Source organism: Acartia tonsa, chromosome 5 (genome assembly GCF_053477335.1).
Source record: "Acartia tonsa isolate MP-2025a chromosome 5, ASM5347733v1, whole genome shotgun sequence".
Lineage (NCBI taxonomy): Eukaryota > Metazoa > Arthropoda > Copepoda > Calanoida > Acartiidae > Acartia > Acartia tonsa.
This window is the reverse complement of record NC_137264.1, coordinates 46,260,955-46,285,226: the sequence shown is the minus strand read 5'-3', so window position 1 is coordinate 46,285,226 and position 24,272 is coordinate 46,260,955. Positions and strand designations below refer to the sequence as shown.

General features: G+C 33.4%; 2 protein-coding genes across 3 annotated transcripts in view; both read left to right on the top strand.

The window, feature by feature from the left end:
* The window catches only part of LOC145319655 (uncharacterized), a 265,819-nt gene that overhangs the window by 160,421 nt on the left and 81,126 nt on the right, over nt 1-24,272 (top strand). The gene's annotated exons all lie outside the window — the stretch shown is intronic.
* The window catches only part of LOC145319652 (uncharacterized), a 205,592-nt gene that overhangs the window by 172,177 nt on the left and 9,143 nt on the right, over nt 1-24,272 (top strand). The window contains exons 7-23 of the mRNA XM_080161921.1: nt 3,366-3,456; nt 3,989-4,047; nt 4,987-5,082; nt 6,033-6,069; nt 9,626-9,802; nt 10,077-10,264; nt 10,645-10,703; nt 11,527-11,762; nt 12,230-12,417; nt 15,554-15,621; nt 15,985-16,115; nt 16,607-16,836; nt 17,181-17,297; nt 18,330-18,414; nt 20,520-20,601; nt 21,745-22,178; nt 22,455-22,537. Coding sequence (XP_080018047.1) covers nt 3,366-3,456; nt 3,989-4,047; nt 4,987-5,082; nt 6,033-6,069; nt 9,626-9,802; nt 10,077-10,264; nt 10,645-10,703; nt 11,527-11,762; nt 12,230-12,417; nt 15,554-15,621; nt 15,985-16,115; nt 16,607-16,836; nt 17,181-17,297; nt 18,330-18,414; nt 20,520-20,601; nt 21,745-22,178; nt 22,455-22,537 — 2,361 coding nt within the window. The remainder of the gene's footprint in view (nt 1-3,365; nt 3,457-3,988; nt 4,048-4,986; nt 5,083-6,032; nt 6,070-9,625; nt 9,803-10,076; nt 10,265-10,644; nt 10,704-11,526; nt 11,763-12,229; nt 12,418-15,553; nt 15,622-15,984; nt 16,116-16,606; nt 16,837-17,180; nt 17,298-18,329; nt 18,415-20,519; nt 20,602-21,744; nt 22,179-22,454; nt 22,538-24,272) is intronic.

Sequence of the window (24,272 nt, the reverse complement as noted above, 5' to 3'; positions counted from 1 at the left end):
GAAGCCGCTAGTATTATATAAAGTAATAAGTTTTTTTTTTGTCTGTGAGTTCTCCATTTTGTAGAAGCTTCTTATAGATCTCTGGAGGTTTTTAGGCTTTTCATAATTTATATCTAATTATGGTTTAAAGCTATTTTCCTCACTCCTAATATAGAACTCCTAGATGCTAGGAGCGCATCCACTAGTATAAAATAAGTGGCTAAGCCACTGCCTGTATGGATAATATCTTAGAATTAAGAAGGGTGGTTATTATAAAATTTACGGGTTTAAGCATATTATTTAACCTATTTCTTCTAGATTTGTTGGAATTCAAGTACTCAAAATAGACCTAAACCTGCCAATTTCCTTAGAAAGCCGTTTGCAAGATCTTGTTTGAATATTTAGATGCCCATCTATTTTCCAAAAAGAAACCTTTTAATGGTTATAAGTCTAATATTGGTGCACATTACAATTTTAATTAAAAACACTAGTTTACCACAAGAATTCCTTCTCTCATATAGTGGATTTATATTTTAATGGATAAAATATTTCACAAGTTTAATTAAAATGACAAAAAAATAACAAAATTTCCAGTATGGATTTGAAACCGATTTATATCCGCCAGATTAGGACCGGTTCTTGTTGGTTATAATGAAAAAATCATTTTATCAACCCGAACTAATATTGAATCGATTTTTTATTTTACTAACCACGGAAAGCTGTCTATTCTAAAGCGATAAATAACTTTTCATGATAAATCACTAAAAAACATTGTGAATTTCTCTCTTTGTCTGACCGTTCATTAATAATATCATAGTAGATAAAGAAATTTTATGCTGTATGTTGTTTTGTAGGCTGCTATTTAAGATACATGTCAGATGGACATATCTATAATACAAAGTAGCTTGATGTCTGTCCGTCTGTCTTTCCGGCCGTCCCTTAAGATCTCGGTAACATCTGAACTGATTGGATTGGAAATATACCTACTGGTCCTGTGGTGGTTTTAGGCTATTTTCTTGGGGGGTGGGACACCCACAACCCCCCCCCCCCAAAAAAAAAACCTCTGAAAAATACCCCCCCTTTTTTTCCCGAAAGTTTCTAATTTGATACTAGGGCAGCTCCAATTTTTTTTTTTTAAATTTACACCTCTTGGTGGCAAAGCCCTTAGAGACTAGGGACGAAGCCGCTAGTACTCTATATATTATCGTATTTTTTGTAATTTGTTTTAACAAAGCATTTCTACATTCGATGAAAATGTTTTATCCATGATTATTAGAACTATTTCTGAACTATTTGGGTATTAGGTTAATTATATTCAGCAAAGCTTATTATATTTCTTTTTTTTTAATTATTAGTTCTTATTTAAGTAAAAATAGTTAAACTTTTTATATTTATTTTTATCTATAAATGACTTTCTTGTCGGTTTTTAAAAAGTTTAGCTCAACTTTTATTATGCATTAAAAAGACCTTTTTTTTTGTTTAGTATGCTGAAACCCCTAGTTTCAATCTTATACTGTTTCATTTTAATAACCGCGGAAAGTTATCTATAAGACGATGATGTAAAAACTATTCTAGTATAAAAATAATAAAATTCTTTCTCGTATTCATTTGAATCCGGTGGATAGGAACCGGTTCTCATCTATACGAAAAAAAGTATTATATCCAGCTTTCTATGAATATAAAAATGTACAATCATAAGATTAAAACCAGTTTATAATACGATGCGAGAAATAACTATTCTTTGCACTAAGATTCAAGGTTTTGAAGAATTATATTCTCCTAATTTAATGTTTATTGAAATCTTACTTGAATTGCATTTAAACATATTATACTGGCATTTAAAACTTAAAATTTCTAAATGTTAAAAAAATAAAAGAAATTTAAAAGCTGTGTGTATATTTTCTGCAATTAGTTGTATGATAGATATATAGATACATAGATAGTCAGATGGATAAGTACATAGATTATATGTAGAAAATAGATAGGTTATTAGAGAGAAATGTAGATAAATATTTATATCCTATTATAAAAAAAGTATAAAGTAATAAGCTTTTTTAAAAGCGAAGCTTTTCTATAATTAGGGTCGGTCCGTCCGTCCGTCCGTCCGTACGTCCGTCCGAGATAGATAGCTTTTATTTGTTAATTTAGGCATGTTAGAATTGTCCTATCGATTTCAAACTTTGCATGATGATTCCTCTAGTAGTTGGGTACGATTTAGAAAGCGTAGCAACTCTATAATCATTACCAGAATGTCCGTACGTCCATTTTAAACATGTTGATTTTTCTACTTTTTTAAAAACAAATTTTCAAGTGTTCTAATTATCCGTTTGATCTGATTTTTGGTATATTGATTCCTGGGACAACAAAGAACAATATTATAAGAGAAGCAACTCTATAATCAAGTCCAAAAATGTAAGTATGTCCATAAACATTATCCTGCTTCAAGCAGTTTTTCAACAAATCTATTTATAATTTTGCTTCGACTCTTATACTTTTAAATTCTGATTATTCAGTTCAGATACTCAAGTGTTAATGTCCGTTTGTCCTACCATTTCAGTGCTTCGCTTTTATGGATGTTGTCATCCTTGTTTTTCACTGTAACGAAGGATCTCACTAACCGCTGAACCGATTTAGTTTTCCTTTTTAAGGAACCTTCAAACATGTCCCAGGATGGTTTCAGGCTATTTTATTTCCGGATTTATGTCCTGGGATGGTTTTAGGCCATTTTTTTGTCATTTCCTAGCTCTTTTAATACAGAGCCCCTAGATGATAGGGGCGCAGCCGCTAGTAATATATATAGATAGATGGATAGACAGTCAGGGATCTTAAGGGATAAGGCAATAGGCGATAAATTGATATACATTCCCAATGATGATAAACGAAATTACACCTTATGTAGATTAAAATAATCCGTTGAAAAGTTTGGATACTTCTAGCTAGTTTTTAAGCTAACGATTAAGATAGCTTGGTTGTATAACTTTGGGTACCAGTATAACAAATGCCTCTACCCTCCTCTGATAGACAGTATATATAGTAGAGAGTTTCAGACATATTAGCTATTGGTCAATACGTTCCTCCATGGTCAGGGCCGGTAGGGTACAGCTTATACCAATAACGAAATTAATTCGGGAAAAAATCACGAAACCTATACGTGTTTTTCAGCTGTCGTTAGGGGGCAACACATCGTAAAATTTACGACCTCTCCATTTGCCCCCCAAATAATATTTTAGATTTTTTGCTTGTTGGTTATACCTTATACCTGGGTAGGGTATGGTGTAAAGTCATAAGGAGGGGGGTGGGGCGTATGTAATATTAGCCAGCTGGGAGAAGTATTATATCAGGGTATGGAAGAATCCATGTATTCTATATCCATTTTGTCTGTTCAGGGTGAACTCGAACCCGCTACTGATATCTGCACAAAAACAGCTGATACTCGTGGAACAAGCGAAAAAGAAAAAACAAGAATTATTGAATCAGGTAAAACAATGCTTCTCTGAATTTAACTGCCTGTCAAGGCATTTTTTTATTTTTATACCAATTATATTATCCTATTTTATCTATAATACAAAGTAGAACGATGTCTGTCTGTTCGCCTGAAGCTTATGATCTTAGTAACCGCTGAACCCATTTGGCTCTGCTCTAAGGAAATATACCTACTGTGGTTTATTCGGAGTGTGAAACAGAGACAAGCCTCCCCCAATTTTGTTTGAAATTTAAAATAAATATGGGAGAGTGAAAAGACCCCACACCTAGGGTAGAAGCAACTTTGTTTGAAAAGAACAAATTCTTAACTATTCGGTTGTTTGTAAACACTTTCCCGCTGTAATTTTTTTTATAAAAGATATTAAGATTATTGACTCATCCAATAAGATAATACCGAAATATCTCTAAAATTAAGGGAGTAGCACCCAAATTCAAATTGGTGGTATGTCGTTACACGATACGCCACAGTATTACACATTTGAATCTTCTCCATATTTCTGCAATTTAAATCAATATCTTGTTTTAGCCTGTTATTGGGGATGAAACTCCGGAATGGCAGTCAGAACTAGACAATTGGAAACACAGGTACAGTAAGATCTCACAACTTACTATCTATCTATATACCTATCTATCTATCTATCTATCTATTGATAATGAAACTCCGGAATGGCAGTCAGAACTCTAGACAATTGGAAACACAGGTACAATAAGATCTTACAACTTACTATCTACCTATCTACCTATATATCTGTCTATATCTATCTATCTATCTATTGGTGATAAAACTCCGGAATTGCAGTCAGAATTAGACAATTGGAAACACAGGTACAGTAAGATCTCACAACCTACTATATATCTATCTATTGGTGATGAAACTCCGAAATGGCATTCAGAACTAGACAATTGGAAACACAGGTACAGTAAGATCTTACAACAATCAGGGACTTAAAGGGGTAAGACAAAGGACGATAAATTGATATACATCCCCATTTATTATAAACAAAATTACGTCTTCGGTAGATTAATATTAAATGTTTGAAATTTCCTAGTTTGTAACAAAGTATCGATATTGGACTTAATAACGTTGAAAGGTTTCGTGATTATTTACCTCTAGAATTTCATTTATTTTTTTTTCTTGTAAAAATTTCTTCTATTTATTTTCGCATATTTTTTTAGGGATCTAAAGTTTAAAGACAATTAATATATGTACATATATTAGAAAATTTTGCCTTCTGTAGATCAAATTATTGGTTGGTCAAAAAGTAAGCTAACTAGGTTTTATTACTTTTGGTATCTGTGTTATTTACAATCCACTGTCCAATCCCTTCCTGCCATTATAAAATCTAACTTTCTGTCTATCTAAATATCTGCCAACCTATCTATCTATTTATCTACCAACCTATCTATCTATTTATCTACCAACCTATCTATCTATTTATCTGCTAACCTATCTATCTATCTGTCTACGTACCTATCTACCTATCTATACATCTGTCTACGTATCTATCTATCTATCTATCTAAGGCGAAGGAAACAGAGTGAGGAGGCCTTGTCGCGAGTGGCGGAATATCGCCGGGCAGAAGATTTGGAATTTGAAAACGGCGGCGAAAAACGAAAATGGTAAGTTTTATGAGACTAGCATCAAGAGACTCTGTAATCAAAGGGGAAGAGAAGGGATGAAAAGTAGCCTAAAACAAACCCAATACTAAAATCTAAAACCTATCCTTAAGTGGAGAGCCCAATTGTTTGAGCAGTTTAAACATATCAAGCTAATGTTAAAAGCCTTTTCTATAATACGAAAAAAGAATTATGTCTGGCCTTCCGTCCGTCTGTCCCTTAAAATCTCGGTAACCCCTGAAGCGAAGGGTCTCCACAAATTACTAATTTAAACACACGATTATGTTTAATTTTTTTTTTTTCATTTCTTTTATTAGAGGTCATTCAAAATAGCTTTAAACCTGCCCGGGGCCTATCTTTTCATGGGAAAACAGTTTTTTTTTAAATTTAATTTACTATTAAATAAAATTGTCATTTATGTATATTGTATAAACTGCAAAATTATAATGTAAAATCAAAGATAAAAACCGCAACCTGCGGTCTATTTGGAAAATGGATTTTTAACCATTACACCATTTAATTTTGTAAATAATACTATCATTTTATTTTGTCTTTTTTATTTGATTTTTAATAACAACACACTTTGGAAAGGAAAGGCTAATTGAAGAAAAAAGGAAGTCAGTTAAAATCTCATGCATAAACATTAAACATTATATGGGAAAAATAGATTCAAATCGCACTCCAGTACGGCTTTGAACTGATTAATATCCGCTGGATAGGAGTTCTAAAAGGTTCTAAGTCATACTTAAAAATCACGTATCGTATTATAGAAATTTTCCATGAATAATAAAATAAAATCATAAAATTAATAATTAGTTTTGTCTGCCAGCGCAGTCGGCCCATTGGGGACACCAAAACTGGAATTGATCTTATGATTTTTAATTTTACTATCCCCGAAAAGCTGTTAATAATACAATGCGATAAATAACTATTGATTTTTTTATATTTTTTAGGAGCCTTGGAAAGAAAATTAGTGGATATCTTATTGATGTAAGTATTATTTTCTGTAGCAAAACTACTTTATAATCATAATATTATTAGCTCTGTGAGGGAAGGGGGGGGGGAAGTCTACCCACCCCTTTCAATTTAGGTATTAGAAGTAAGTTTTTTTTTAATTGGGGGATTTCTCTTAAGAGGGATGAGGCACCCCTCTAAAAAATAGTTTTAAAGCCTCCCCTAGACCTAGAAGAAGCTTCACTGTAGAGGAAAACCATATCGGTCCAGCGGTAAGTGGGATCTTAAGGAACATACAAAAAGTCAGACAAACAACCTGTTACTTTTAATTAGATTTGAATCATATGTACATCTACAATGATTAAAAAAAACAGGTTATTTTCTCCCATATAAGAAAAAGCGACAAAAAGAAATGCTACGTTGAAATTTAAGTGTAAAATAAGTGTTAATGGTTTATCAAGAGTCTTAAAAACTTTTCACCAAACTTAACTTTAAGTAAAATCTATGTTCATTTAAAACAGAGCAAAAATTGAATATCGGGAAAGACCAATGGTAGATAAATTTTGTCCTAGGTAGTCTAAAAATAAATTGAGTATAACATGGCAGGGTTCTAAGTAGAAAAGACAATGGCCTATAAATCCCCAATGATGATACACAAATTGCCCCTTTTTAGCGAAATATTTGTGGTTGAAACGTTTAAACACTATATTTCAGAAACAAACCAATCAAAATCAGAGTTGTTAGGCCAACGAATAAGAAAACGTTAATATAAAACTTTGGAGACTAATTTAATAAACAGCCCATGGTCCCCACTCTATCTGAAAACATGGCCTTGAAAGATTACCTACATTCTTTTGTCTTAAAAAATTCGACTTTTAGAATTTTATTTTCTCGCTAATGTGTAAAAATGACTATTTTGTATAAGCATATCAACTTGACATCAAGTAAAGTACATAAAATACCACAATAGCAAAGGTCTCAAATAAAGTATTAGATGGGATTTGATGGTTTTGAGGTTGACTAGAATTGGGAGGAATATTTTTCCAGTATGGCTTCAATTAGATAATTTTCCACGAATAATAAAATAATAATCATAAAATTTATACCAGATTTGTGAGCCTGGGCCTTCGGGCCCTCTGGGCTTAAAAGGCTGGTTTTGATCTTTTTTTAATAACCGCGAAATACTGTCCATAATACAATGCGATAGATACTTGATATTTAGGAATTGGACTAATAGAAAAAAAAATAATCAGTCAATTGGTAGATAATGATTTTCAGTAGAAATTATAATATTAAAATAATTCGTACGGGGAGAAAGTCGCTAAAAAATCAGCACGTGACGTCTTAAAAATGAGGGAGATGAGAGAAGTAGTGGGAAAGAAAACCCCTTTGCCTCATTTTATTAAACTAGCGGCTACGCTCCTAACATCTAGGAGCTCTTTTTCGAAGGGGAAGATATGAGCTAGAAAAATATCTTAAAACCATCTTAAGACGTGACACTAAAAATAAAATAAATTAAGACCACCACAGGATCCATGTAAAGCTTACCTATAAAAAGATAACCCAGAGATCTTGGGCTTCTTACAAAACAATCTTACTACTTTATATTAGAACTAGCGGTTTCGCCCATAGCCTCTAGAGGCTTGGCCCCAAGAGGTTTGATGAACCTGATTTTTTGTATTTTAGATTTAAAATAAAAATTTAGAAAGATTTATTTTATTTTTAGGGGGGGGGGGTTGAAGTCGACCCCACTATTTTGATTTTAGTTTTTAAAAAGAAAAGAAAATTTTTTGGGGGGGATGGTATTTTTCATTTTTTTGTTTGGTTTGGGGTGTCCCATCCCCCAAGAAAATAGTTATAAACCTTCCCGGGACCTATACACTGTAAAGGAGAATCCGATCGGTTCCGCGGTTAGCGAGATCTTTCAGTACAAACAGACAGACTTACATCGTTCTACTTAGTATTATAGATATTTGCATCAGGTAGTTTTTGAATAATTTGTGACCAGAGCTTTAGCTTGTCAAGACAACTTAGTTCTATGACCTAATTCCTACCAGGGAGGGAGGGGACATCGGGCTGTTTATTACACTAGTCACCAAAGTTTTATATCAATGTTTTCTTTTGATTGGTTGGTTCATTAAGTTGAGTGTCAACAACTAAGTATATTCTACAGAAGGGGTAAATTTGTGCATTATCATTGGGGATGTACATCAATTTATCGTCCATTGTCTTATCCCTGAATTCCTACCCTCCTACCTAACTTAACAAACCATTTCAAACTTTGCTTTTCAAAGGGTTACCACGTTAGAGGGAAGGTGTACTTTGTCAAATTTTAGTATAGCCGTTTTGATAGCATGCAGTGACACAAGCCGCAGTATTGTTAGAGATGTACCACCCCCCCCCCCCCCCCTACTGATAGCAGTGATACAAGCCGCAGTATTGTTAGAGATGTACCACCCCCCCCCCCCCCCCCTACTGATAGCAGTGATACAAGCCGCAGTATTGTTAGAGATGTACCACCCCCCCCCCCCCCCCCTACTGATAGCAGTGATACAAGCCGCAGTATTGTTAGAGATGTACCACCCCCCCCCCCCCCCCCTACTGATAGCAGTGATACAAGCCGCAGTATTGTTAGAGATGTACCACCCCCCCCCCCCCCCTACTGATAGCAGTGATACAAGCCGCAGTATTGTTAGAGATGTACCACCCCCCCCCCCCCCCCCCTACTGATAGCAGTGATTCAAGCCGCAGTATTGTTAGAGGTGAACCACCACTCCCCCCCCCCCCCCCCTCCCTAATTTTGGTATAGCCGTTCTGATAGCAGTAACACAAACCGCAGTATTGTTAGAGGGGAACCACCACTACCTCCCCCCCCTCCCCTCCTACCGAACACTTAATTTATAATACAAAGTAGAATGGTGTCTGTCTGTCCGTCCGTCCGTCTGTCCCTTAAGATCTCGGTAACCACTGAACCGATCGGATTCTACTCTTCAGGGAATATACCTACTGGTCCTGTGGTGGCTTTAGGCTTTTTTCTTGGAGGTTGGGACACCCACAACCCCCCCAAAACTAAAAAATCCTCCCGCCTTTTTTTTATAATTATTTAGAATAGTGGTGGAGTGGGGGATCTCCAGGTAATAAAAGATGTTATTATACCTCTTGGGGAAAAGCCCCTAGAGGCCACCTTCTTATACCCCCTCCACCACTTGATACACCTTCGTTAAACAGCCTATATTTTACCTTGAAAATACATCTTTGACACAAAACTTATATGGAAATTGAAAGAATTGAATGTAATAAAAAACGGATGAAATAAAAGATCCTTTAAACGAAATTTTGAGTTAATTGATTTAAATTTAATCAAAGGTACAGTCAAAGAAAAAAATAAAGGGGGGTGGGTGGATTTTATCTAAGGATTATTATTCAACTTTGTGGGGGGGGGGGGGTGGAGGTACCTTCCCACAAATTAGATAAAAAAATATTTAAATAAAAAGAATAATATTGCCCTACCAGTTCTTTACGAGATCTTATGGTACAAACATACATACAGACAAAATATAAATCTATATTAAATTTCTTATAAAATTTTCAGGATGATGATGAAATCGATCTAGGAGATCTACCCAGCGCAGATGAGTCTCCCAGCCCAATCAAGGAAGCTTCCCCTGCGTCTCCGCACCCCTCACACTCCCCAACGCCCCCCACAATAAAACAGGCGCCCCCCAAAGCTCAACATCAAAACAATTTTGAAAAGGTTGGTTATTATCAAGTAAGATTTTAACTAAATCAAATTAGGTTTTTATACTTATTTTATTTAATTTATATAAAGCCTAGTTCATAAAAGACATAGGTCGACCTCTGGAAATTTTTGGTTGACCTAAAGAAGCTTTAGCTGGGTTGACCGATTTTATAAAGGCAATTGTTAGTTTTAGTTATTTAGGTTGACCTACAGAATAAATCAGTAGACCTCTGAAAGTTGTTTGTGAACTGGGCATAAGACTAAATACTATAAAAGCACATTTTGATAAATTTTATTCAATTAGGACTCTGAGCGGACAACTAGCCCTGACACGGACAGAGATTCAGCGGCTAGCGGCTCTATCAGCAGCGGCCAGCAGCAGGACAGAGATTTAGCGGCTACCGGCAACAATAGCCGCAGTCAGGGCGGCGGTGGTAACCCGTATCAGACCGCCATTGAAGGCTACAAGTCTTTTGCACAAACGGCTTTAAGGCAATTCATATTTTTTTAACAATGATATATTTTCAAAAAGATTTTAAGTTTGCCTTCACACAAAGTGCATGTTGAGCATCTATAAAACCTAGAATTATTAACTAGGTACTAAACAGACGACCCCCCTCCCCCCCAACAAAAAATTTATGTTAAATTTTTTGAATATTAGAGAGGGGGTTGGGTTCAGTGCTGAACATGTTGCTTTTGTCGTTAATTTAAGTTGCTGCTATTAGTCAGTACGGTCCTCTAGTAGGAGGGTAGGGGATGGAGGGGGTACTATTAGCCAGCTGGAAGGACTAATATATTATTAGAGAAGGCGAAAATCTGGCGCAATATCCAATTTAATATGTATCGCTTAATTAATATGAATTGAATTTTAGTACTAGCGATAAAAATGAATATTGGGAATCTGCTCTGACTCATTCCAGATATCCAACAGGTATTGTAATTTTTGTTAAATTTACTCGGCTGCTAACTGAGCTACCTATAGTGGACTGTCTTCAAGGATTTTAAGGGATAAGACAATGAACTATTAGCATATAAATATCCACAATGATAGCTAACATTATTTTTTATTTTATTAAAGAGCAATATAATTTCCATATGTTTAAGGTTTAAAGTGACAGTAATCCAATTTTTAAATGCATCAGTTTTATGAAAACTTTTCTTGTTCTTTTTAAAAGCGAAGCTTTTCTATAATTAGGGTCGGTCCGTCCGTACGTCCGTCCGAGATAGATAGCTTTTATTCGTTAATTTAGGCATGTTAGAATTGTTCTATCGATTTCAAACTTTGCATGATGATTCCTGTAGTAGTTGGGTACGATTTAGAAAGCGTAGCAACTCTATAATCATTACCAGAATGTCCGTACGTCCATTTTAAACATGTTGATTTTTCTACTTTTTTAACAACAAATTTTCAAGTGTTTTAATTATCCGTTTGATCTGATTTTTGGTATATTGATTCCTGGGACAACAAAGAACAATATTATAAGCGAAGAAACTCTATAATCAAGTCCTAAAAATGTAAGTATGTCCATAAACATTATCCTGTTTTTAAGCAGTTTTTCGACAAATTTACCTACAATTTTGATTCGACATTTATACATTATGTTCCGATTTTTCAGTTCAGATACTATACAAGTGTTAATGTCCGTTTGTCCTACCGTTTCAGTGCTTCGCTTTTATGGATGTTGTCATCCTTGTTTTGTTATCATCACATGTTTATGAATTTTATGCTACAAACTTAATTATAATTTTTGTAGGAGAGGGACTAACTCAAATAACAATAAAAGAAACTTCCGCTAAAAATGAAACCCATACATCACAGCAAAACAATTACAAAGAGGACAAGTATGAGACGCAGCGGTCATCAAGCGGTCACGACCAGGCTGACCGGGCTACCAGTGGTCTGCGGTCACACTCGCCTGTGGTTCTCCATGAGCGGGAGAGACCGGATAAGAGCAATAGTCCCAGATACAAGGCGGAGATGGCTAATAAGGAATTTATACACAAATAACATGTTTTCCAGTATGGCTTCGAATCCGATTAATATCCGGTGGATAAGAACCGGTTAATCTTATAATGGTACAGCTTATATCCGCGGAAAGCTGTTTATAATTCGATGCGATAAATAAATATTCTTGTGCCAGCTAGCTGTAACTATTAACTGAATCAATTTGAAAAGAAAATTCCGGTATGGCTTCGAAACCGTTTAATATCCTGTGGATAAGAACCGGTTCTCTGCCATAATGAAAAATCGTGTATTGCATGATATCGAATTGTAGACAATTTTCCACAAAGATTAAAACAAAAATCATAAAATTAGCAATTTTGTAAACCCGAGCAGGGACTTCAACCTCTTGGGTCTAACAAAGATAGTTTAATCATTTTAATATCAGCGGAAAGCTGTCTATAATATGATGCGATAAATAACTATCATTAAATCATTATTTGTGTGTCTAATAGTCCGAGGAATGGGAATCAACAATAGAGAGCATCACCCAGCCTATTAGAAAGCCGTCCAGCGACAATATTTCCGACAAGATGAAGATGAAACTCGCTAAATTTGCGGCTGCGGACGGCCAGGATGCGGATAAGGACGGCAGCGGCCAGACGGCGGCGGCTAGAGTTATTCAGCCAGATAATTCTTTCAAGTAAGTACTTGTGTTTATAAAGATCTCAGAAACTACGGTACTGATTAGCCTGCAATTTTCTAGAAATATTTGGACTGATAAGGTTTTAAGCTATTTTGTTTCCCCTACGCCCCCCAAAAAAGTACAAATAAACATAAAAACTTTTTGACACTTAATAAAGCAACCAATCAAAATTCAATAAAAGACCCCAAAATTGCCAAGCCAAAGAATAAGAAAACGTTATTATAAAACCTTGGGAACTAGTTTAAAAACAGCCCAATGTCCCCTCCCCTCCCTGGGTAAAAAATGCAGATTTTAGTTGAAATATATTCTTATTTATTTTGTTACTTTAAGAAAATGTGTAATCCTTACTTTTTATGTCCTATCTTATTTATTTAGACATGTGGTAGTAGATTTTATAAATTTAGATGTGTATACAAATATTCCTTTATGGCTCCAAAACCTATTAATATCCGCAGGATTAGAACCGGTTCTTGGTCCTAAAGAAAATCATTTATAGCATCGTATTACAGACAATTTTCTTCGAATATTAAAATAAAATCATTAGATTAATACCAGTTTTGTCGGACCAGGCTTTCGGCCCTTAATTTTATAATTTATATTTTAATATCCGCGAAAAGCTGTCTACAGTAAGGCCTGTAAGAAAGGTTATATTGATTATAAACCTACTACTATAGGGATATCTGTAGCAATTAGGTATATTTTTAAATGTGTTTTAATAATTTTAGATATTACTTATCTTTAGCTGAAATTTTTTTTTTTTACTCAAATTTTGATTAACAAAACTGGTATCAATCTTATACATTATCATTTTAATATCCGCGGAAGGCTGTCTATGATACAAAGCGATACAATTTTAAGTTACTCTTTAATATTCAACTATCTAATGGTACTGCATTTTGAAAAGCAAGTTGAATAATTTATATTTTAAGTACAAAACATACTTCTTTTAAAACGAACATTTTACTTTTTCACTAGATTTTTTAAGAACATAAAAGTTAATCAATAGAAATTTACGCTGGTACTTAAAGTCAATAGGTCTTTTTAAAATATGTTAAAATGATTAGTCATAGTGATAAAAGCAAAGCATCACGAAAATAAAAGTCTTTAAATGTAAGTTTGTTTAAATTATTCATCTTAAAATTTTGGGACTAATTTCTAGATATCGTTGAACATTGAATGCGTTCTTACTTTAAACATATACTAGCAGCTACGCCCCCTGGAGGCCTCTAGGGGCACTTTTTGAGAAGATGCAGTTTCACTTAGGTGGGGGTGGTGATACCCATTCCCAAAATAGTAATAAAAAGCTACATAGTAAAGGAGAATCATATCGGTTCAGCGGTCAACGAGATTTTTCAGTTAAAAACCGACAGACATCCTGTTATTTCTATCTAATGTTATTTATCAATGTCTGTCTGATTTATTGAGCTTCGCTTTTATTGATGCTTTCATCCTTGTTTATTATCTGTAAACAAATTTCCACACATGTATTATGTATTTTTAAAAGCGAAGCTTTTCTATAATTAGGGTCTTTCCGTCCGTACGTCCGTAACGGATAGCTTTTTTCATTAATTTAGGCATGTTAGAATTGTCCTATCGATTTCAAACTTTTCATGGTGGTTCCTTTAGTAGTAAGTTAGGTACGATTTAGAAAGCGTAGCAGCTCTATAATCATTTTCAGAATGTCCGTACGTCCATTTTAAACATGTTGATTTATTTTCTTTTTTAACAACGAATTTTTATGTGATCTAATTATCCGATTGTTCTGAATTTTGGTATATTGATTCCTGGAACAACTAAGTATAATGTAATAAGCGAAGTAACTCTATAATCAAGTCCTAAAAATGTAAGTATGTCCATAAATATTATCCTGTATCAAGCAGTTTTTCAACAAATTTACTTACAATTTTGTTTCGACTCTTATACATCTATATTCTGATTATTCAGTTCTGACACTATACAAGTGTTAATGTCCGTTTGTCCTACCGTTTCAGTGCTTCGCTTTTATGGATGTTGTCATTCTTGTTAATATACATGGAGGGAGGGGACATTGAACTGTAAATTACATTTATACCCAAAGTTTTCTAGCCACAATATCTTATTCGTTGTTTTCGAATGGTTGCTTGTTTTGTGTTTAGATTGGTTGGTTACAAAAAGGTTTTGTCCATCCTTCCCAACTAATAGTTGTAATCTTTAGATGGGGTAATTTTGTTTGACATGAAAGGGAGTATATCAATTTATCGTCCATAGTCATGTCCCTTTAGATCCCTGATAATCTAGGTATGTTTGTTTTAATATAACAAGAATGACAACATCCTTAACAACAAAGGTTTCAGACAATCATACAATCAAACGTTGTTATGATTTTAGCCAGGGAGGGATGGGGCATTGGACTGTTTATTACACTAGTCCTCTAAGCACAACTTTGGGGACTTTTATTAAATTTTAATTAGTTGGTTTATCAAGTTCAGTGTCCAAACGTTTTAACCAGTAATTGTAATCTACAGAAGGGTTAATTTTGTGTACATCGGCCATTGACTTATCACTGCAGAACTATACATTACGAACGGACACGTTTAATGAAAGAAAAGCCCCTCTTTAAATAAAAGATAAGAATATCTATTTTATATGTAAAACAATATTGTAAGTAGTTATAGGCGTTATGATAGTTTGGAGTATCATTATTAGTTATTAGTGATTAGCAATAGTAATTTTTTACATACAGAGAATAAAATGTATAATGACAAATAAAGGGGGGAGGGGTGTAATGGGGGTTAAGGCCCGTATATATTTTTAATATGTTATATTTTTTGCTTTAGAAGAAGGCGTACTTATTTAAGGCTAAATATTCTTTTTAGTAGCTAAGCTACTCTCTATAATTTACTAATTTACTGTCTTACAGTCAGTTCGTAATGCGTGCAATTGAGGAAATGAGATTTTTCAGCTGTTATTGAAGCTGTAATTCTGATTTTAGTTGTTCACATTCCCATTATCTCATAGCATAGTTATGTTTGACCACTTTCATTGATTATTTACTTTGTCCCTTTGTGAATATCTTTTTCTTTTTCACTCTTTGTGGATGTTGTCATCCTTGTTTATTTGATTATTTTTGCATTCATTATTAATATATTTTCAGAGACAAGCTTAAGGCCTTCAAGACTATAGAGAGTACAGCTACAAGTACAGGCAGTACATCCATAGGAGGTAATAACTTACTTTTGAATGAGCAATTTGATACTTAAAATACGTTAAATGCGTTTAATTTAACTTATAAGATGGTTATGATTAAATATTAAACAGTCCTTAAAAGCATAATGATCACAAAGTAAACTATTTGTCACAATGTTTAAAATAATAAGACAATTATAACCATTACTATTTAGCTAATAGACTGTAAACTGAAAGTCCGATGACAAATGAAAATTTGTAAATGTAATCAGCTGATCGTATAGCGTGGTACTATTAGTGCACGATTGCTGCGTATGATTATGAAAAGTAAAATGTCGTATTTTTGTGTTGAAATAATATTATAAATTAATGATTTAAACAAATATAATTATGTTACAGGAGGACCAGTTGTGGGAGGGCTGGGCAGACGGAGAGAATCAGAGCCGCAGCTACCACGCGGTCAAGAGGTGAAGACCTCGCGCAGTACGTCATCATCTGCGCTACTCAGTAATAACAAGTTCTTTCAACAGGCAAGTTGTTATTTAGTAAGGCATAATACAATGGATGATAAATTGAGGCATATTACCAATCCCCAATATTCACAACAAAATAACCTTCGAGCACATAAAATCCCATCTCATTTTTAAAATAGATTTAAAATAAAGGAGGGTATGGTATTATTTCAATTGTTTTTATGGTTTTCTTAAAGCAAGATTACATTGGGTAAACAGTAGCCCTGAAGGTATAGGCCTTGAGGGTTAGGACCAACAAGGGTTATGTATAAAGAAAAATAATCGTCCCCCTATGTTAATTTATTTTAATTAAAAAAGACCCTTCAATAGTATAGATATTTGGTTGAAAGTTTTGGATACTCTTAGTTTATATGAACTAACCAGTCAAGATTCAACAAAAATGTTTTCAATGGCAGGAGAGATATTTTGGGTGTAAGTAAAAATTACAGTCCACTTCTTCACTGATTTACATATATTTTGTGAAGTTTCGATTATTTTTATTTTTTTAGGACCGTATACAAGAGAAGTCAGAATCAACCCAATCAATCAGTAGCACCAGTAATATCAAGACAAGTTCGGTTCGTAGCAGCAGCAGTTTGTCCAACAGAAGCAGCTTCAACAGCTTCACTGGCGGCCTGACAGCCACTGGACCCGCCAGCCTTAAAGACGAGACAGCTTTGTCTGTGACAGCCGCTAGTAACGGCGGCTCGGCTGCTCCGAATAAAGTTGCTACTGTTGATAGGAATGTTTATTAGAGACTTCTAGTCATTTTAAAAAAAATAACAAGGACAATAATGTCCAAAAAATATTATAGAATGACAATTACCGATAAAAAGATGTACATCCCTACTTATATACACAAAATTACCCCTTTTGTAGATTACAATTGTAAATTTGTAGATTGCTTGAAATGTGTGGACACTCAACTTCATATACCAACCAAACAAAATTCAATAAAAGTCCCCAAAGCCAACGAATAAGAAATGTTATTTTAAAATTTTAGGGACTAGTGTAATAAACAGCCCAACGTCCCCTCACTCCCCGATTTCTAATGGCTTCCTTGATAAACATCTCTAACGTTGACAGGATCGATTCTCTGCGTAGTGAGGTGAGCGAGGTGAGTGACGGAGGCCAACTACTGGAGGATGCACTAGAGGAGAGTTTTAATCAGCTGGAGGACAATAAAAAGTTAGTTTTCAGGTATATTGTTCAATTCACTCATCATAATATCATTTTTTTCATTAATTCATATGTATTTTGAATTATTAGTAGCGAAGCTACTCCATAATTATGTTAATTTGTCTGTCAGTCCGTCCATAACGCTATGGGAGAAATGCGATTTTTTCAGCTAGTATTGAATATAGATAATGGCTGAAACTTTGGTAAAGAAATTAATAATTTTATAATTTACTTTGTCCGCCAGTCTGTCAGCTGTGCACAAAAAAAAATATTTTTTTCTTAAAGTTTTCGTGATTTCTATTCATGAATTATTGCATGTTTACTAAACTCTCAGACAATTAGAATTGAGAAGGCGAAATGTATTTTCTACTAAGAAGTGTTTAATTTTATTGTGTTGTACAGCTCCAGCCGCGCGTTTTTTGAGATTTACTAATTGAACATTAAGATATATAAGTTTTCCGGAATTTTAAAGTTAGGGGGAGATTTGAAATCTGCATCAAATTTTAAGGATTTTTTAAAAAATTCGTTTTTTGTATAATTCTTTATCTAAAATCGGAAATGCAATTTAAGTTAATTAATTTTGACATCTGTGATCGGTGGATTGAAAACTATTGCGCCCTGATTGGAAAAGCTTAAGTGTCTTACATCATTCAACCAATTAGAGCGCAGGTAGTTTAAAATCCACCAATCCTATTGGTCAAAATTAAATAACTTAAAATGTATTTCCGCTTTTAGATAAAGAATTATAGAAAAAACTAATTTTATAAAAAATCCTTAAAATTTGATGCAGATTTCAAATCTCCCCCTAACATTAAAATTCCGGAAAACTTATATATCTTATTAACCATATCTATAACTCATGATCACCTTCTCTGTTTTTATAGATAGAGAATAACGTTGAATAAATTAAAAAGTCTTATGCCTTGAGTTTTTTATTCTGAGGATTTTGCATGTTGGGCTGCAACCATTCGTCCTACTTAGATAGAGAAGAGTGTTCAGTCCTCGAAAGAAACTTGATAGTTTTTAAAATAATAATATAATAATAAATTTTAGGGCTGAAGATTTTGTACCAAGTACAGAACGTTTGGCGCCCCCAGCAGATAAACCACCTCCATTGCCTGCACCCTCCCCTCCAGAGGTAATTATTGTTTATCTATCATATCCAACGAAACTTCTGGGACTTACAGCTCAATGTCCACTTCCTTCCTGAACTAAATGCTATGTTTTATTATCTTTATGTATTTTAATCTATTTATCTTTTAGCAAGCCACCCTACATTTGTAACACGCAATCCTTGTTCTATATTTCTTTTCTTAATCTTTCTTTGAAAAATTATTATTTTTATATTCTTAATATTATTTGATTTTTTCTATTTAAATAATTTAATTTTACCAAAGTTAATATTTTCTTTTCTTTATTACATTTTACTTCTCTTTGTTAGTAAATTTAATCAATTAAATTGCATTTTTTTGTGCTGAACTTTATTGGCAGTAATTGCTACTTAAATTTATTTACAAATGTGGTAGTAATTGGAAATACTTTGATTATAGAAGTATATTAGAATTATAAAACTATGAATTTATGTTATCAAAGCTTAGGTAGGTATTATTACTGACTCTAAATTCGCAATGTTATCTACTTTAATTTAATTACTACTAGCGGCTTTGCCCCTATATTTAAAAAAATATGAAGTACTTCTGGTGCTGCGACCATTAATTTTGCATTAATCTTAAATAAATTGTTCAAAAAATGGGGGGAGTATTTTTTTCTTTTTTTGGGGTTGTGGATGTCCCAACCCCCAAGAAAATAGCCTAAACCACCATAGATCCAGTAGGTATATTCCCTGTAGAGTAGAATCCGATCGGTTTAGTGGTTACCGAGATCTTAAGGGACAGACAGACATCTTTTAACTTTGTATTATAGATATGTAAAGATCTATCGGCCAAAGAAAAATACAATATTTTTAGGTTGCTTTGTTAGATTGAGAAATAAATTTATTACTTACTTTGGCCGTCTGTCTTTCTGTTTGACCGTCCAGTTAATGGTTTATTTATCTAATAAATCTTTATTGTGGTAATTCATTTGATTTTTCAATAAAGGGGACTATGCACGAACGAGAGCAAGTGATTCTAGGCATCTTCCATCAGTAATTCTAAATACTTTTTTGGTGAATATACTAGGGTTATGTTTGAAATAACCAACTAAAAACATTTAAGTTTCACCAAGGTTTTCTATGAATAAAACTATGAAATGTTGAAATATCAACAAATGTTTTGTTGAGTTCAAAGTGCAAATAAAATAACACGCCAAATATATCAAATGCTGTAAATTACGAAAGTACACTAATAAAACTACATTATTACAAGTCACCATCCCTTTTTCACAGCAGTTTGAACTCAACAAAACATTTGATGATATATAGCCAAAAATGTCTAACATTTCAAAGTTTGTTTTCATATAAAACTACTAGAGTTGGCTCGATATAATTATCTCCCTATTGGCTAGTTTTCTATATGCATATCTATTTCTCAATAAATCTATTTTCCTCACCCGGCATTACTATCTAAAAGAAAGTAAATATTTAATAATCTAAATGATTTTAAAAAGATTTTTTAAATTATATTTTTTTCTTTACATTACCATCACCAAAGGGTTAATGATGATGATTACAATTTTAGTTTAATATTTGAACACACAAAGTGTCGCCACAATCGAATTCTTTTAAAATAGAGTTTTCTTAAATTTATTATATTATAAATCTAAATTTTCTTTTTTATGATTAGAAATTAAATACATTGATATAAGGTAAATAGCAACATGAAATTAAAAAAAGGAATTTATTTTTAATAAAGTAAAATAATGGGTCTTATCGTTCTGGGCAATGAGAGTTTATTATGGATTATTTGAGCACTATGAGTTTTAAACAAATATTCCTTGGAAAACTTGAGCTCGTTTATAGACATTTATTTCCTATATAGATCTGACATGGATCTTGAAGCAATATAGCAGGCCGTTTTGTACATGTTAAAAATTGGAAGATTTCATTAAATAAAAGTAATCGCAAATATACTTAGTAAATAATGAAACTAAATTTTTTAAATTGATACAACGATATTAAACATAACCGTAGTATATTCACCAAAAAACATTTAGAATCACTGCTGGAATGTGCTTGGAATCACTTGCTCTCGTTCGTGCATACTCCTCTTTTGTTTTTATTTCTTATATGTGATTTTTGTTTAGGATGTTAGTGAGGAGGCAATAGCCAAGCAAGAAAGAGAGATAATTGAAAGTATTGAGAGGGAGGAAAGAGAATTTAATCAAAGTAAGTTGTCGCCATTTTTTCTCAAAAGTTCTATGCTGTAAATAGTAAGCTATAAAAATTGGAAAGGATTTTAATGAATATAATAGATTTGAAATCTGCATAAAATTTTAAGGAATTTTTATAAAATTCGTTTTTTGTATAATTCTTTATCTATAAGCGCAAATACAAATTAAGTTAAATAATTTTGACATCTGTGATTGATGGATTGAAAACTATCTGCGCCCTGATTGGAGAAGCTTAAGTGACGTACATCATTCAACCAATTAGAGCGCAGGTAGTTTCCAATCAACCTATCCTATTGGTCAAAATTTATAAACTTAAATTGGATTTGCGCTTCTAAATAATGAATTATATAAAAAACGAATTTTATAAAAAAAATCCTTAAAATTTTACGCAGATTTCAAATCTAGCATATTCATTAATAGTTATTTCTCGCATCGTATTATAAACGGCTTTCCGCGGATATAGAATGTACAATTATAAGATTAAAACTAGTTTTTTTAGCCCCGAGGTGCCGAAGGCACCGGCTAAAAAAAACTGGTTTTAATCTTATGATTGTACATTTTTATATTCGTAGAAAGCTGGATATAATACGATGCTAGACATAGTTTTTTCGTATTCATGAGAACCGGTTCCTATCCACCGGATTCAAATGAATACGAGAAAATTCTTTCCAATTTTTATAGATTAGTAAATAGGCTTCAGAATTAACAAGGATGACAAAGACAAAAAAGGGGGGCTATAGAGCAGATATTTAGTTCTCATAACAATGAAAAAAGAGAAGATATGCTAAATTATAAAGGAAAATACGAAACCTTTAACAAATCATATTTGAATTCATGACTGAATGACAGACGGACATAGCAATGTATAGATTAGATGCTCATATGTGGAAGGAATCTTTTCAAAAAAAAATAGCTGTCTATCGTTAATAGCAGCCGAGAAATTCACATTACAGACTGACTAACGGACGGACGGACAGACAAAGTGAAATATAGAATTGCTTCGCTAATGAAAAATTTATGTATGTAAAGATGGATTTGCCTAAATTAAAATTATGTCATTTATCTGTGCAATTTTAAAAACTGAAGTACATATCAATTTTATTTAGAAATCGAACTAATAGATATGCAATTTTTTTAGGTAAAAAGAAGTCTGAGCCAAGTATCAACAATAATAATAATAATAATATAACAAGTGGTGCAGCCACCACTAACCTAGTCAATAAGGAAACATCAGCTGTGCAGCATCATAAAAAATCCGCCAACAGTGATTCAACAAAATCCACGAGCAGCAGCATGATGACAAACCACTACGCGGCATCCAGCGCAACAACTACCAATCAATCAATAAATTATACTACAGAACAGCACAATGGCGGCGAGATGTCGCATAGTAGATCAGCGTCTGCACTTTATACACAACAACAGCCAGGCTATGCTGCTACTGGTTATGGTAGATCTGAAAGCACAAGTGCCCTGCCTAAACAGCAGCCCCGTGGGGCTGTGCTGCCAGGCGCTGCTGGGGGGGAACATGTCAGGAGAGAAAAGGATTATAATAAACATTGGCTTATTCAGGTAAATTACATTTTTTGTGTTTTATTTTGTCCCTTGCGGCTTCGTCCCGAGAGGCCAATAGAGGTGTAGGTAACCTCCCCCAAAGATTATAAACATTCTAAGAACCTATTAAAAGTTTTACTGTAAAAGATAACTATATCGGTTAAGCTATCTGTGAGATTCTTTGCTACAGACATCCTGTCATATATTCTCTCTGTCCTTAGATTTTGTATATTTGTAGTTTGTACCTAATTGTCCCTGTATTCTCCAATAATTTTAATTCATTTTCTATTGTAGGAAGCCGAGCAGCGCAGAATCGCCGAGGCCAAACAAAAACAATTTGAGGCTGGCAGCGCCAAAATAAACAATAAATCTTTAAGGAACAGATTTTTTATCAAATAAACACACGTGGTTAGATAAAAAGAAAACAAGGATAATAAAGTTCGGGGCTTTCCCCCATATTGACAATCGAGCCTTATTAAACTAAAGTAAACTTATCTTGCGGGGAAGCATAGAACCCTAACATGACTCAAATTAATAAAGAGTAAATGAGAAACCTCCCATCCCCCTTATTTTCAGTTTATTTCAAAATAATTGGAGAATTTGTGATATGACACACGCACACAAAAATGTCTTTCACTGGGGCTTTTTGGAGGGGTGGATTTTTCCATAAAGGGAGAGGGGGTGAAGGTGGTACCCCCTCCCCCAAGAAAGTAGCTTATAACCTTCACAGGTCCAGTACGTATATATAATTTATAATTAAAGACCATTTATAGAGTAGTTTAGCTACTAAAAATTGGTCGTGTGTATAGATAGTATTTATACTAAATCAATAAATCTTTCTGGGTGTATTTTTACAAAATAAAGTTAACCATATAAACTATTAAAAAGGATAGTAAGGGATATATTTTCGTAAATTTGCGTTAAAAACAAACAGGTTATGAACCACAAAGATTATACCTATTTATCGCATCGTGTTATAGACAGCTTTTCGCCTTTAATAGGATGAAAAATTGAGATTAAAACCATTTTAGTTAGCCCCTGTTTATTATATATACTAAGCCTTTTTAGGATTTAGTACCTATTAATACTTTTATCACAAAATTTTTTGGAGTTTTCTATAAATAGCATTAACCCTCCACCTCACTTACCCCTCAGGAGACAAACAGAAATCTCGCGTGTAAAAAATACAAAACTCATTATTAATTATTCTCCATAATGGTGCGAATGTTGACAAGAAGTTTCAGCCTTCTATCTTAAATAGGAGCCGACAAAATCACGTTTCTCCCACTTCGTTTGTGCCATGCAGTAGCCAAAAAGTGCGAAGTTATCCTTTTTTATCCTTGACAATATAAAGACATAAATTTGTTTTCTACTAGTTCCCAAAATCAATTTATGGATTTATATTGTTTTATACCACATTTATAAAAATTTAGGTTAGTTTCATTTTAAATTTTTCTTAACAACTCTATTTTTTTAGTATTTCAACCACTTTCATTTTTTTGGACTTTATTATAGAGATGCTTCGCTGAAGATATTTACCTTGTTGTCCTAGTAATTAATGTTCTAATAATCATATGAATTGGATAATTGTATTATTATGGTAACGATTTTAGAGTTGCTACGCTTTCTAAACTGTTTAAAATCGAGAGGACAATTCTAACATTTCTAAATTAATACTGACCCTAATTATAGAAAAGCTTAGCTTTTTACATAAGTTCACTGTTCTTTTTTCATGTATTCTATTATTGACCTCTAATTTGTCGCTTCTTATGGGCATAATTTTTGAAGAAATAATAAAAAAAACTAGCGGATGCTCCCCGAGCACCTAGGGGCTATATATTCGAAGGTATTTAAAAAGGCAGATAAATAGGCTAAAAACACACCCAGCCTTTTTATAAGAAATAAAATAGCAAAACACACCCAGCCTTTTTATAAGAAATAAAATAGCCTAAAACCACCTTGGGACCTATAATAAGGTTAACTTTAAAGGAGGACCATAGTGATTCAGCGGTTAGCGAGATCCTTTGCTAAAATAATTTTAAAATGTGCAAACAGGGAAATTGTATGAAATAAGGGATATAGAATATGGAATTGGACATCATTTATTAGTCA